Source organism: Agelaius phoeniceus, chromosome 3 (assembly GCF_051311805.1).
Source record: "Agelaius phoeniceus isolate bAgePho1 chromosome 3, bAgePho1.hap1, whole genome shotgun sequence".
Lineage (NCBI taxonomy): Eukaryota > Metazoa > Chordata > Aves > Passeriformes > Icteridae > Agelaius > Agelaius phoeniceus.
This window is the reverse complement of record NC_135267.1, coordinates 50,855,857-50,871,178: the sequence shown is the minus strand read 5'-3', so window position 1 is coordinate 50,871,178 and position 15,322 is coordinate 50,855,857. Positions and strand designations below refer to the sequence as shown.

Here is a 15,322-nt window from a genome sequence, read left to right as displayed (position 1 = left end):
ATATATAAACACACAGGCATTTTCATATACATATGAATTACATAGATTTGTATGATCAATAATATTTCACTGAGCATTTTTGTGGCAATATGTTGGGATTTTTTGCTTTTCATTACTAATCACCACTAACATAAGTGGTACATTAAATCATTTTATTGCTGGAGACTTTCAGGAAATAGTCTTTTATGTATGCCTTTGGTTCTGAATTTTAAGAAAGATAAAAGTAGTATTTTAATAGAAATGTCTTCATTAATTACTAAACTCATTTTCTGCCCTTTAACAGTGAAAGTTTATCATTAATATTATGTACTTAATATGCTTGTGATATTTGAAACATAGTTGATTGTCGATTGTGCCCTTATATAACTGTTCATGGACTTAATGATTTCTTCCCAAAATTTTTTTGCCGTAAAGGAGAAGAGAAAACAAGTGGATAACTTCAAAAGTGTTCAGTTGTGAATAAATGTCTATATAGTAATATTATGTTAAAGAAATAATGCTGTACTGTATGTCAGAAACATAACATGGTAAACCACATCATTCTGTTCTGTGTTCAGTAGCTTATAGACTAAGTCAAAGCAACATATTCATATTTTTCCAGATGGCTTTCAATTTATTTTTCTCTGATCAAATTATAATTAATGTTCTATGTTTACCCTTCCTTCCTTATCCCTTTTTCTTTTACTTAGTTGATTTCTGAATGTTTCCCTTTATTCCTGTGATCTTTCCTTCATAGCGGCACTGTCTCGGTGAAGCTTTGCATAAATCTATCAGCAATGTAAGTGATCTGCACTTACAGCTTGTGAACCAGGCATGCTTGCACTAATCAACCTGCATATCCTGCAGTGCTGCTTTACAGCTTAAGCCCATGAAATGGGAGACATGATAATATTTGAGACGAGAACATGTGCTGCTATCAAAGCTTGTGGTTGTGGAGTGCATCCCCTCATCTCTCTGTATGACTGTGTGTCATCAAACACTGTGTATGTGGTCATAACATGAACAGCGTCCTTATGTCATTGTTAATGCAAGCAAGCTTGTGGGCAGTGCAGATGTGTATTGCAGAGCTTTCTACAAAGCATGGGATTGATGCTCTACTATAATTTGCAGTTTTGCAGTGTAACTCATAATTGTAGCCAAACTGGTTTTTTTCAATTTTTTTTTTAATTCTCACTGATGTTTTTAATGTGCTGAAAACCTGGGATAAAAGTATTGGAAGTTCAGAGAGTAGTGTTTAGAGCTGTTTTCTTTTGAATCCTCAGTACAGAGGTGTACAGAAAGGGTAGTCCAAGGACATACAAAAAGAAGCACTGATGTTCTCAAAACATGCTCTTAAGGATATCAGTCTCTGCACTGAATAATCAAAATATTATTTAAAATCACATGCTCCTCTAAAAAGACTGATATTTTAACTTTTTTTGTACTTTTCAACATCAAAACAAATTATTAGAAGGGTAGACTAATCTGACTTGCTTGCTAGAATCATTTAATCCTCATTGTCCTTTATTTTCTGTATAGTCTATTGATGCAAACAGACATCTCCAGACATCGACTCATTTCAGGCTATGGTTTTGCAGTCACTTTAATCTGGTGGAAGGATGAGCTGCTCTTGCTTAGTCCTGTTCTCTTCGAAGATGGCTTCCTGCCCAGATGTCAGACTTCTCTTGGTCATCTCAGTTAAAATGTTTTCCACATTTCCAAGACAGAAATGAAAACAAAATCATTTTGCCCTTGGTCCATGCTCAACATATTTATAAATTATATACTGATAATTGTCAGAATTTGGAGCAGGAACATAAGTGAGAGATAGATTTAACTTCAAGCCAAAGATACATTTTTTCATGTTATTTTAATTAAAATTTGCCTAAGTTACCGTGGTTGGCTCTATTTGACTGTTATAATGAAAGGCTTCTTAGAGTGTGATCATTAAATTACCAGAGGTTCTGCAGGACTGGGCAGGACTTCCCCTAGAACTGTACCTCCTGGTGGCCAGGGTGAACAGGACAGGACAGTGGTGAGAGACCTGAGGGACAGAAACATGGTCAAAGGGACCAGTGAGAATGGGCTTACAGGTGAAGAGAAGGACCAGGTAGGTATGAGGTTACAGAAAGGTGGGAAGGGGAGAAGGGCCCAGCAGTGAACATGGGATGAATTAGAGTAGATGGGGATGTGAGTAGACCAAGGGAAAGTTTAGGTAAAATAGCTTTTTTTTTTTTTTTTTTTTTGCTGGAGAAGGATAACAACCACATTGCAGTATGAGAAAATTATGCAGATTTTTTAATTCAGAGCTGGCCATGCTGGCTGGTGCATGGTGCAAACTCACCTCTTCAGTGGTGGGAGTTTCTAGGGGTGAAGACAAAAAATACACTATATATTATATATAGATATTAAATAAATGTAATAATCCACAGTGAAGGTAGATTATCAGTAGAGTTACACTGGAGCTAAAAATATTTTCTTTTACAGGTTGTTGATAAATAAGTAAGGTAGGAAACTTTGCAGCTTATAAAAGCTTATTCTGACTAGAATAGCTGTAAAAGGCAAAGGGACTTGGCAATAAAATATCAGATTAAAGCTAGTGTAGGTAAATGCAAAATGATACACAAGGAAAGAAAAATTGTAACTTTTTCTGTAAAATGATGAGTCTTACCTTGACCTGTTACAACTAGAAAATAGATTTGGGGACTATGATATATAATTCTATGAAAACATCACCTCAGTTCTCCGTAGGAGTCTCAAAAGCAAATAAAACTTTAGGAATATAGGAGAGAAACAGAGAACATAACATGTAAAACCATATAAATCAGTACATAAAAACAGAGTTTACTCTCATGTCCAATAACTTGTGCTGCTTTGGACTCCTAATCTTAAAAAGAAGTAGTAGAAAAGGGGTAAAAGTAGGAAAAACGTGATCATAGATATGAAATAACTTTCATACAAGGAGAAACTCATTAAGCCAAAGCAGTTTAGTAGTTTGTAGGGAGGGAAATGATCGAGAGCTATAGAAACTCTCATGAGTTGAATACAGTGGATGGAAAGGGAACTTCTTTTCACTTCTTTCCATTACAAGTACTGAATATCATCATGTTAAATTGGCATGTCTGCATGGAACTTGATACAGGATATTATGGATACTAAAAACTTTTATGGGCTCAGATAATAGTTATTATTATTTCTTCTATAAATCTGCTCCAAAATACCTCTTCTGATTTAAGAAACATTGCTAGTTCCAGGTAGACTACAGAGTCAAGCTCCCTACATCTATGCTTGGCCTTTTTTTTCTAGAGTAATCCTAGTTGGTCCTTTCTGCAGGCAAAACCAGAGATCAGATAAAACTTTGGTCTGACACTTTACAATTATTATATGAAATTTGTATTTAATGTAGTTAGTAGAAGGTTTTGCAAAACATTGTGTAGGCCTTCCCTACACTCCTTTAATAGTACCTAATCTTTTTCAAAGGTATCTGAAGTACAATACTATTTATACAATGTATGTTAAAGTTAGAGTGTATATTCCCAGACACAAAGACCTTGTGAACCTGAAATACAACAAGCTATGCTTATTTCATTTAAATTAGTCTGATTTTTGTTTTCTTTTGCTTTACTTCAAATTTTTGTTTCTGTAGCTTTTTTCTTTCAAGTCTGCTTAAGCTGTGTCCTTCTGAAAAAAAACCTTAACCCACATGTTTGGCAGCAATGTTCATGCTAGAAGTTGTACTTGGTATGCTGCAATTTATATTTTGCTAAGTGGTGGATTTAATGTTCTCTAACTCAATAACTTGATGTGCAATGTCGTTACGAATTTGACATAATTAATTTTAAGGTATGCTGAACCAAATGACACTATCAGACTTCCATTTATAATTCCATATTATGCAATGCTCTGAGGCTTGAAAAGTATCCTTACTGATTCAAATTCTTTGTCACTTGGCAATTTTATTATCCTTCCTTTGAATCACTGTAGCAAAATTCTCTTTCGGGTAAATCTTGTTTCTAGAACTGGAAGGTATCTCGTGGCTAGAAAGGGAATACAGGTTTAGTACTTTCAGTCTGAAAAGATGCTCTCTGATGTGGAGAACAAAGTATATTATTATTATAAAAAGGTAATGGGACTAAAAAAGGAATATAGTGTACTATAGTATTTGTTGGATGAAAAAGCATTGTTTGTAAAATCAGGTGTTTCTAGGAAAATTAGTTGCTTGTGACTAAAATTATTTCGATCTTGGAAACAAGCATAAAAATCACTCTCATAGTCTTACTGAACTAACAGAAAAATGTGTGATGGGAAGTCCTCAAGTGTTACTTTTTTTTTGATGTTGAGTGGTACTGTTTCTTTCTAAATGAGAAAACCACTAGTAAGGTAGGACCATAGAATACAAAAAGATATAAAAACCAGTGTAGATGTCACAGGCTGTCCTCCCCTATTCCAAGTGCAAGATCATCCTTGCAGAATGGGTGTTCCCCTCAAGAACAATTTAACAATCAAGTGTTTGGTTTCAGACCTTGATAGTGTCATTTTTATCAATCTTTTATATAAAACCTAAATAATCTTTGATCATTTGGCCATTAAAAATTGTTTTACAGGTAGTGCTGCAGTATGAACTAACGAATATGATAATCCTTACAAAACCACTAAAATGTCATTATTATATCTCTGGTTATATGCATATAACATTAACAGAAGATTCACTAGATGGATGACATTGCTTGTCTGTCTTTTAGCTAATGCTCTTGCTCTAAAATTTCAAATGTTTTCTGTTTCTGAATGTCGTCTTTACAGCTGATGTTAGTGTTAATGACTAATGAATATTTGCTGTTCTGTTGTGGGTTAGATCTCCTTACTGAAGCAGAATCTGGAGATGCAGCTTTCCCAGTCACAGAGCTCTTTGCAACAGCTACAAGCCCAGTTCAGTCAGGAGCGACAGAGACTGACTCAGGAGATCCAGGAATTAGAAGAAGAGCATCAGCAAAGGCATAAGTCACTTCAGGAAGCCCATATCCTTGCCTTTCAAAGCATGGAAGAAACAAAAGAGCAAGAACAAAAGGCATGTTTATATGGTTATTCCAAACTCTGTATTGCCATTTTAGCATTTTGCCTACACAGTTGGAATTAGTAAAGAATCTGCATAACTTCAACATTTCCTTTTCAGCTGATGTATTGTAGTAATACTGTTATCTATCCAGTTAAATATGAACAAAACATATTGAAAACATTTTCTAACACTGGCATTGTTTCATGTCTTACTTTATATACACATATATAGCTGTGTGTGTATATATGTAAAAGTATGGTCAACACATGCATTTGTTTATGGTAGATTGACATTGTTACCCTTAATATTATATTCTTGTTTTGATTCTGAGTAGAAATTTTCCATTATAATTAATTTTGCATGTATTTTCTGTCAATAGACTCCTTTGAAATGTATTTTATATTTTTCTTATGTTAAAAATTGTGTTAGCTATGTTCTGTGACTTGAAAGATAATTTTCATATCCCACTCAAGATACTTTTTTAAAACCTTGGTAAAACCAGCTTTAAAAATGGAATTTTGGTAGTGCATGGTATGTGATGGGGGGGTATCCTAAGGTTTAAGTTCAGCTCCAGAGTGTGCCTTTGCAATCAGTTTCCACACTATGTGCCCTGAAGATCAGCAGAAGATGTGTACCAGGAACATTATGATTCATACAATTCCACAGGGAGTAAACGTGGGTGTCCTTAGGGAGCAGAAGTCCCCAAATGTGTGCACACTAAACCCATCTATGAAACTGCACCTTATTATATTGCTTGCTTTTGTAGATATATCCATGGATTGATTTTTTTTGCTTTTCCAGCTGTGAGCCAAATGGGTTTTGTGCACAGATAATCTTGGTAACCATCAACCACTGAAAAGAAAAAATATGTTAGGAGGATAAGAAAATATGAGTAATACTAGAGTGGTTTTTTTCTAGAGTATATCAATGCCTGCTTTTTGTTTCTAGTTGTTTATTGTGTAATGTTTTATACATTCTTTAAGTTGGTGTAGAACAAATTTTTTCAATTTTGATTTCATAGGAGTTAGAAGAACGTTTACAACAGAAGCACTCAGAAGAGCTTCATGCACTGAAAGAAACACACAAACAGGCCATGGAAGGCTTTAAATTGGAGATGGAACAGGAACTTCAGACTCTACGATTTGAGCTGGAGGATGAAGGAAAAGCTATGTTAGGTATACTATTTTCAAATTTGAAAATGGGTCCAAAACCATTATTTCTACTCATGCAAATATACATGCACGTGTGTGTGTGTATTATAACACTGTAGTGTCTCTCTGAGTCATTCAGTGTTGACCTAAGTGTTCCTCTTAAAATCACTATAAGCTTTAATAGGTAAGCCTAGACTCTTCACTTTGGAAATTTCTCACCCTTAAGGCCTTTCGGAAGGAGTAACTAACCAAAGCTCCTGATGGAGAACTCGTGTTTTCAGAAAGCAGCAAGAATAAAATACAGGACAGTTACTTAGCTGATGTAAAGTGTGTTTTAGATCAGCAGCAATACTAGATAGAGCTGGACTGTTGCTGTTAATTAATGTAAACATGTCCAAATTAAACTTCTCTCTTTGTTACTTCTCTCTGGTAACCAGCTTCCTTGCGCTCAGAGCTCAACCACCAACATGCAGCAGCAATTGACCAGCTGAGGCACAACCATCAACAAGAACTGGTAGCTGCCAAAATGGAGCTTGAAAGAAGCATAGAACTCGGCCGGCGACAGGTAGGAAGCATGTCTGGGATCTGGCTGCAAAATGGCATGGTCAGTATTCATTTTTCCCTTTGCAGGAAAGGGAAGAATGAGAACAAACAACAAACATGTAATCCTTCAAAATCATCCCACACCAGCAGCTAATGCGTTCCAGTTTCCTAAACTTCTTTGCTTAGCTTTTTCTGCCTTCCACAAACCTCATTCAAAGCCTAGAAAGGCTCCTGTATCCAGGTAGTTTCCTCTCAGAATGGCACAGCCATCTGGGAGAACCTTGGCTTGCTGTGGGAGGCAAGTGCCCATTCTTGCAAAATTGTATTCATCCTCAGCTGCCAGCAGAAAGGAAAAAGCTGTTTCCCTTTGAAGCCTAAGAGATACGGCAAAAGAAGTGGTTGCTTATAATCAAAGGATTGCTTCAAACTGAAGAAAAAAGTACACAAAAAAGCCCCACCAAAACCAAGCTCCCAAAGCCAGTATGAACTACCTTTGCTTTCAGTAGCAAACTGATTAATTCATCGTTTATCTTTCATTTTTCATTTTATACAGTCAGTTTTTCTGTTAGTAGTTAAAAATTACGAGTATAAGCTCTATTGAAGGCCAGACTCCTGGAAATAAGAGGACTGGAAAACTACCTATTTGCCTGTATAATAGGCTTTTCAAGATCGATTTACTGATACTCCAGCACCAAGGAAGAGGAGTCAGTTTAGAAATATAATAAGAGAGGAAACAGGGTTTGTTAGACATAGCCTTTACACAAAAACAGACACAGTTTAAGATGAGCCTGTTTTTACCTATTCCTTACTGGTTTAACAGTGTGGGCAGCAGAGGCAAAACCAAGGTGCTGTCATGCAGGATTTAGGGGGATATAGTTTCAGTCATGTGTTGTTTAAGCCCAGAGTCTGACACCTAAATGAGATGTCAGAAATAAAAAGTTGAAATTACAAGAACTGGTGTTTGATCCAACCAAACAGGGGATACTTTTTGCCTCTGTGATCTGCTAAACACGACCTTTGGTTGCACTGAGGGCAAAACAGTTACTGAGGTTTCTTGTGTTAAAATGCTCATCAGTTCACAGGATCAGGGTTGAATGAGAGGAGAGTGGTCTGATCAGGATGATTATATTTGCTACTTTTTGAAATATTTATATATGTAGATGTAAATTTTTCCTCTGCTTTTTCTTATAACTTTAACCTAGTCTTTATATAGGGAGATAAGTATTTATATTTAATTGTTTGCTCTAAAAGGCGCCCTAAGAAGTTGGTGCACTAGGACATATTTGTATTTCCTTGAGACGTGAAGGCACAAAACACAATTATACATAAAAATACTTTGGAATATCTGCTGATTTTCTCTGTGCGAACTACATGGTTATTAAATACTGTGAAACTGTAACAAGTGAAATAGATGGAAATAAAAAACTCTGAAAAAGTTATTTTCATTACAGACTTTTCTGAAACAAGGATGTGCATTATCAAGGCCATTGGAATGGGTTCCAGCTGGGTTTCCCAGATATTAACTTCATTGGAATTTCTTAGGCAAAAAAAGAAAGACTTTTCTTGATTTAGACACAATATAAATATAACATAAACTTTTTAACACATATTCTGCTGTAACATATTTATGACCTGTGTATATGGTTGTAAGATAGGAGACTTCAGAATCAGTTTGTTTGTGCAGGGCATACATCTTGAGCAATTTTCTCCCATTGAATGAGGCTGTAAAGGAGAAAAATGTTTCTCTGGATTGTATGCTGATGAGGCAGGGAAAGTGAAATGCTCAGACCCTGGATCTTAGTGATACTTGTTTTTTTTCTTGTGTGTGTGGGCAAAAGGAAAATGTGATGAGCTACACCAATTTTAACAGGCAGTGATAATCATGGGTTTTTAGTGTTCTTGCAAGTGGAAATCACTTATTACATAACTTTGATTTCTTCTTTCTTTGTACTTGTACACAATAAAAAAACCCTTTGCTTTGATAATAATTTGTGTCAGCATCAAAAACTGAAAAAAATGTCTATTGGATGGTAAATTCTTCTCAAATGTTTTCTTCCAAAAGCAAGTATTGCAGGCATCACCTCTAAGAAATTAGTTTATCTAAAGTATTTTTTGCTGCTTTTACTTATATCATAGGAAAAAGAATTTTTGTGCCGAATATCAGATCTACAAGATGAACTGAGACACCGAGACCATCATATAGCTGAACTCGACAAAGAGATTCTGCATCTTCATGAAAATATAAGTGCATTGACGAAGGAATTAGAGTTCAAAGGGAAAGAAATTCTTAGAATACACAGTGAATCCAACCAACAAATCAGGTATGAATTTTTCCACTCTAAATTCAAACCTGTATTGTTTCACTTACTGTTTTACTTTAAAAAAATTACTGCTTGCAGTTTTAAATATATCCTCTTAATCAAGTCATGTTTCATATCATTTAGTCTTCTTTAGTGAAGCTCTGCCCTTTACTGGTAGCATTATTGACTATGCTGTGCGGTTAAGTGACATTTCAGTGACACATTTTGCCATATTTTAGTAGCAGTTCCCTCAGGTGTTGGTTTTTGGTGGGTTTTTTTTCAAATTCATTATGTTTGTTTATTTTAAAAAGCATTAAAGGAGATGCATTTACCATGAAATAAGCTAGAAGATTGGAGAACAGTAAGTAGTAGGCTTTGATGAATCAGTAATTCTTTCTGTGTTCACTGATATTATGTAAGAGCCATTAGAAGCATGGCAGAAAATCATGATGAACAAAAAAGTCTGATTTTAGAATAACTCTTTTTTTAACAAAAACTAAATTAAACAGGATGCATGAGCAAGATTTAAGCAAGAAACATGAGAAAGAGCTGGATGTCTTGACAGCAGATCACATCAGAGAGAAACAAAGCATGCTGGCAGATTTTAATAAGACCCAAGAGCTGCTCAAGGAAATTAATTCAGCTTTACAAATTTCGTAAGTTTTGTTGCATTAAAAAGAATTGTATGTAGCTGCGTTTGAGTGAATAGTTTATTCTGGTGTCCGTAAAGTTCTGAAGGTACTACAGAGATGCAGATGTACAAATACCTCAATAAAGTATGGGGGCTAATCTTGCATTCTTTAGGCAACACAATTTTATAGTCTTTAGGGGAATGTAGTGGGCTAAGTTGTTAAGGGTTTGAGACCAAAAAATTTCAGGTAGGAAAGATTAAATCTGTGCAGTTCCTACAAAATCTGAGAAAACAGTATTTCAAGTGGTTTCTTTCTCAAACTTTAATACATTTGCTTTGAGAACACAAGAATTTTTTCTACAAGTTTATAAGCAGTACAGTATTCTCTAAACAGTTTTACGACTGTTTACGACTACTGAGAAGTGAGATTGTAGCATGAGTGATGCAGACGTTTTCAGGTTTGGTAGCATAAGGAAAATTAGTGTCTGAAATGGATTGTATGAGCATAACAATAACAGAAGGCTTAAGGGTTTGTCTGAATCAAAATGCCACCAGGGATTAGACCACCTAATGGTGGCAGAAGTGATGTAATAGTGTGTCACCAACCAGTGTTTTCCTGTCTTCCACATCCTTCATTCTCTGTCTCTGTGGTGTTACCCATTTGGTCACAGTTTCTGGCTCAAGTTTCTTAGCACAGTGAGGGCTTCCTGCCACAAAGTTGTCACTAAGGGATTTGTGTTTGCAGCATGGAAGATTTATGGCAGAGAGAAGAAATAGGTTCTGTGTTTTTGATGGGAAGCTTTTCTAAATAAATATCATTTACAAATGGACAGTAAAGCCAAAATGCATCTAGCTTTTTCCGGATAATGAGCCCTCAGAAATTACCTTCAAATAAAATGGTTATAAAATTCTAGTTTTCACCCCCTTGTAATTGTCCACATGCATGCTCTTATGCCCTGATAAATGTGGTACCTTGCCATTCAATAAATTAGGTGTAAGCTACCTCCTGTTTGCTGCATTTATCTTGTATGAGAAGCAGGCCTATGAGCAGCCACCAGAGCTGTTTTGGAACTGTTTACCCTAAATGTTTTCTGCATTAAGAAAATTCCCTTCTCAATGGCAGGGAGTTTTCTGAATTTAGCTGGTTTTCTACTCCTTGCTTTAGTTCAAATTAGAGCTTTGAGGAAGCAGCCACTGGCCCAAAATCAGCAAGCACCATCCAGGGTGCCCTGACCTGCCTTGCAGTGTGTTATTTCTCTGTTCACACTGAAGCAAGAAGCTGTCCAAAGAGGAGACTATGTAGAAAAGCAAACAAATTTAAAAAACCAAAAGCAAACAAACAAACAAAAAACAAACAAACAAAAAAAAAGCCCCAAAACCAAAAACCAGAACAAAACCCAAAAACACACACACGTACCCCCACCAACACAGAGAAGTTTTATGCAGCTGTTTCTCAAGTAACTGTTCCCAGGTTCAGCGTCACCTAAAGCATGGCCTCATGAATGTTTGTGGAATAGAGGATGTGTCTTGGAATACTTGAGAGTGGGTGTCATCTGTTAGGCTCCACAACTAAAGTCTTAAAATGACAAATTATCTATTTGAAACAGAAAAAAACCCTCCAGTTCTCTGAAATACCTGAAAATAAAATGACAGCTGTGTGTAACTATCTACTGTACTGTTGGGATCTAGGTACAAGAGCTTAACCCAGCATAAAAAGTATGCACAAAAATTAAGCCAGCTGAGGCTATTTCTGTTCTGCTGAGTCAGATGCCTTCTCTGCAAGTAAAAACAATCATGTTGTTCTCATTCATATTGTTTTATGTAATTGCATTATATAATCTCCTCAGAATATGTACAGGTTATTTGAAGGTTATTAAACTATCTATATCATTTAATATTAACTGATTTTTCAGCTGCAAATCAAGGTAAAATCTCATAGTTGCTTTTGAAGAGAAAACATTTATCTGAAGTGAAAAATTAGGTCTGCTTCCAGGTGTCTACACTTTGTTTAATTCTTGAGGAATTAGGCTTGACCTGATTTAGATTCAATTTAATTAATACATTTTTCTCAGAGTTTGGTTGGGATTTCCTTTCTTGTTTTCACTAAGTTTCTTAAATTTCCTGAATCTGTTCTGATACTTGGTTCACTAATCTGCATGAGGGCTGAATATGTGAGAGACATATTTTAGTATTTTCCTTTGAAACTGTATTTAGCATCATGAGCATGTTATTAGTTTAAAGGAGACACAACAACTTGAAGTTGTCATGTCTTCAAAACTTGTTCTTTAAGTAAAAGGGGTATTTATGTGGTTATTTGTACAATTCGTCTCTCAGTTGGCTTATTTCACTTCTCTCCTTTAATGCTTTCCCACCAGACATTTCAAATTTCCTCTTTATTTTTTTTCAAATGTTTATTAGTTGTTACATTAGATATCCTAATATCCAAGTGTTATTCCTTTTGTTTTGCAGCTCATTCCTTTATTTCATCTCTAATAGTACTAAGTAGCTTTTGTGGAGAGGAGTTAGTTACCAATTAGTCTTCAGCGTTCTTGGGTATCTTCTGTTCCAGTATGTTCCACAAGAACTGAGGAAGATGCCGTGGTTTTGAATGCCTTATTTTTAGCCTGACTTACAAGTGGCCCTTTTCAAAAATGCAGTAGTGCATGCACAGGAAGGATGTTAAGTTTTTAGAATGTTCCCTAAATTCTTAGCTGCTGGAGCAAAAGTTAGGTTTATTGGGGCTTTTTTGTTTCTTTTGTTTCTTAACTATCTAAAGTGGAAGGAGAACATAAAAGTTGATTTCCTTCAAGGTGGTAAGAAAGTCATCCTTTGTTTTTACTCCTTGAACTCTCTTTTGTACTTATCAAAAATGTGACTATTCACTCATCATTTAACACTGGATCAGGCTAAAGGGGATATTCTTCTTTTCTATAAAGTTTAGAAGAAATGGAAGAAAAATATAAAAACAGAGAATCAAGACCAGAAGACTTGCAGCTTATCTCAGAACTGAAAGACCTAATTGCAGAGCGGGACCAACTCATAAAGAAATTGATTGTAAGACTTCTATGCTCTCTTGGTGTAATATCTTGACAAATACAAAAGTTAATCTGTTTCAAAGTGTTTGAAATGTATTTAAAGAACCAATCCTGCTAGCATGTTATTCATATTCTTTGACACATTATTCCTCTGGTTTCAACGACTCATAATCGTAAAACTAATTAGACACAGAGTGTTTCCCAAAATCAAGCATAATACATTATTACAAGAAGTATTTTGGTACATCCTTTATCAGATGTCTCCTGCCTCCAATCCTGGGACAAGGCAGCCATGTAAGCCATATAAGAAGTTGTTTCTTCTGTGAGGCTTCTAAGACCAAGATCCTGACCCACTGAGCTTCCCAAATTCAGGCACAACACCCTGGCTTGGGTTAGTCTGATTAGATCCCAATTAAGAAGCATGAAGGAATTAGGAAATCAAAATTGAGTAATTATCAGAATTTAACTATATTGAGTCTTTTGCAGTACATAATCCATTAAGCTGTGCTCACTCTCAGGACCACTGAACTATTTATTTCTAATAAATAGAAATTATTTAGATCATTCTATATAATAATATATAAACATGAGATGCAATTTTTAGAATTATCAGTTTATTTTAAAATGTAAGCATAAATTCATTTGAGACCATTTTACAGGCAGATTTGGCCACTAACTGATTTAAAATGCATAAAAAGGAGTTTCTATCTGTTGTTCTTTTTAGGAGGACAAAAAGTTCTATCAGCTGGAGCTAGTAAACAGGGAGACTAACTACAACAAAATGTTTAATGCAAGCCCTAATGTTGGTGTTATTAATCCATTGGTGAAGGTATGTTCCATGGACTTCATTGCTAAAGTAAAAAAAAGAAGAAATCTAAAGATATAGTAAAAAGAAAAGATTTATGTCTGTGTGTGTGCCTGCATCTATACATAAATCACTCTTAACAGACATGTTCAAAACAAGGAACATAGTTTTCCATTTGTCTATTTATTTTTGTGGATGTTTGTTTCTTTTGTGTTGTTGAGAGATCCACTGATGCTGTTGCCCTGGTTTGCTTGACATGTGTGACATAAAACACAGGTTCTTATCACAAAACTACAAATTTAAAATGGAAAAGTGACAGGCAATAGAGCATAGAACTATATCATGCAACAGAGAGCAGTGACACCCCTAAGTGGTTTTAGTTTTGTAATTTTTCTTGGTTATTATGGGAAGTGCAAAGGCACTTAGCACTTTTTGGGAAGCACTCAGGGTGGAAGAGCATTAGAAAGACAGGGAGAAGGAACAGTAAAAGGAAGGGAATAAGGGTAAAAAGGGGAAGGGGAGATGCATGAGAAGGGCATGGAATGAGTCTGAAAGGGGAAAGACAGAGTAAGATTGGAGAAGTGGAATGGCAAACCAGTGTGGACAGTGGAGGCTGCAAGAGACTGAAGTCAGTCTCTAACCTTCTCAGTTACTGTCACCACCCATGCAAGTGGAAGCCCTTCAGTAGCAACCTTTGCGAGTTCTCTCCGTCCTGCTGCAGAGCAGCCAGGGAAGGCTACTGTACACACTGACAAAGTAGCCTTCCTGTGAGTTCAAAAGCCAGCAGCATTGCTTCTTGAGGAAAATGAATAGACTTCCTGGTAGAGCACCTAAATACTATTCCTTTGCACCTCTTCAGGAGTGAGTCCTCTGACATTTCCTTCCTCCTTGTGATAACCCATAGGTTATTTCACTTGCATGGAAGGGGAAGTGAAAGCTGGAGACAGAAGCTGGGAAGGTTCTGAAGCAGAGGCTAAAACCCAAGGGCACAACCTGAGTGGATCAGATGCTCAGGAGCTTCAGTGATCAAGGTTCAGGCTCAGGTTATTTAAAAGGAAGTCTGGCTCCATTATTTGAGATCAGGCTGTGGTTTTTAGCCACCCTTACTGCATTTTCACATCAGATCTGATGTGAAAATGCAGTAAGGGTGGCTAAAAATTATCTCATTTTCAAATCAGATATTTCAACCTTCTGCACAAACTCTGCTGCAAAATGTCAACATTCTCCTATTGTTGTTATATTTTTGCAAGCCCAGCAGCTCTCCCTGCTTATCTGGATGCCTAATTTTTATGCTAACTGCATAAAAGAAATTAGTTTGGGCCCATTTGAGACAATACCAGGACTTCCAGGTACAATTTCAATGGTTGTTTGAAAATGTTGGAAGCCTGTCTGAACCATCCATTTTTAAAGATGTAAAATGTAACCATTTAGTATATAACATTATGTTTTGTGTGAAATCTGAAGTGTTTGGGAAAAGTACTTCAGCATCGGATTTCCATAGTGATAAGTCACATATTTTTATAATATGCTCCTATCACTTAAAGTGTTTAGACTTTAAAAGTGTCTTGTATGCCAGTACATTCTGATCTTTCATTTTGTGAGTTGCGGACAATGTTATGTTATTTTGTCAAAGCACATACCGTATTATTGGAGAATGAATTACAAAGAAACTGAAAATCTCATTCTCTTTTCTTTTTTTGTAAAAAAAAAAAATACAGAAGTTATGAGTTACCACAGGCTTTGCATTTTAATACAAAATTACAGCCATTGCAGTATGTGTTAGAGCTTCTGTAATTTCTGCAATGTTTAGTATAGTATTACATTC

General features: G+C 35.8%; 1 protein-coding gene across 10 annotated transcripts in view; it reads left to right on the top strand.

Moving 5' to 3' along the window:
- FAM184A (family with sequence similarity 184 member A) overlaps window positions 1–15,322 on the top strand; it is a 74,613-nt gene that overhangs the window by 53,721 nt on the left and 5,570 nt on the right. For 2 of the 10 annotated variants that reach the window (XM_077175231.1, XM_077175225.1), the window contains exons 10-17: window positions 737–778; window positions 4,832–5,044; window positions 6,054–6,207; window positions 6,621–6,748; window positions 8,863–9,047; window positions 9,536–9,682; window positions 12,594–12,711; window positions 13,417–13,521. In XM_077175231.1, coding sequence (XP_077031346.1) covers window positions 737–778; window positions 4,832–5,044; window positions 6,054–6,207; window positions 6,621–6,748; window positions 8,863–9,047; window positions 9,536–9,682; window positions 12,594–12,711; window positions 13,417–13,521 — 1,092 coding nt within the window. The remainder of the gene's footprint in view (window positions 1–736; window positions 779–4,831; window positions 5,045–6,053; window positions 6,208–6,620; window positions 6,749–8,862; window positions 9,048–9,535; window positions 9,683–12,593; window positions 12,712–13,416; window positions 13,522–15,322) is intronic. The other 8 variants (XM_077175233.1, XM_077175227.1, XM_077175226.1 and 5 more) reach the window with 7 other exon arrangements.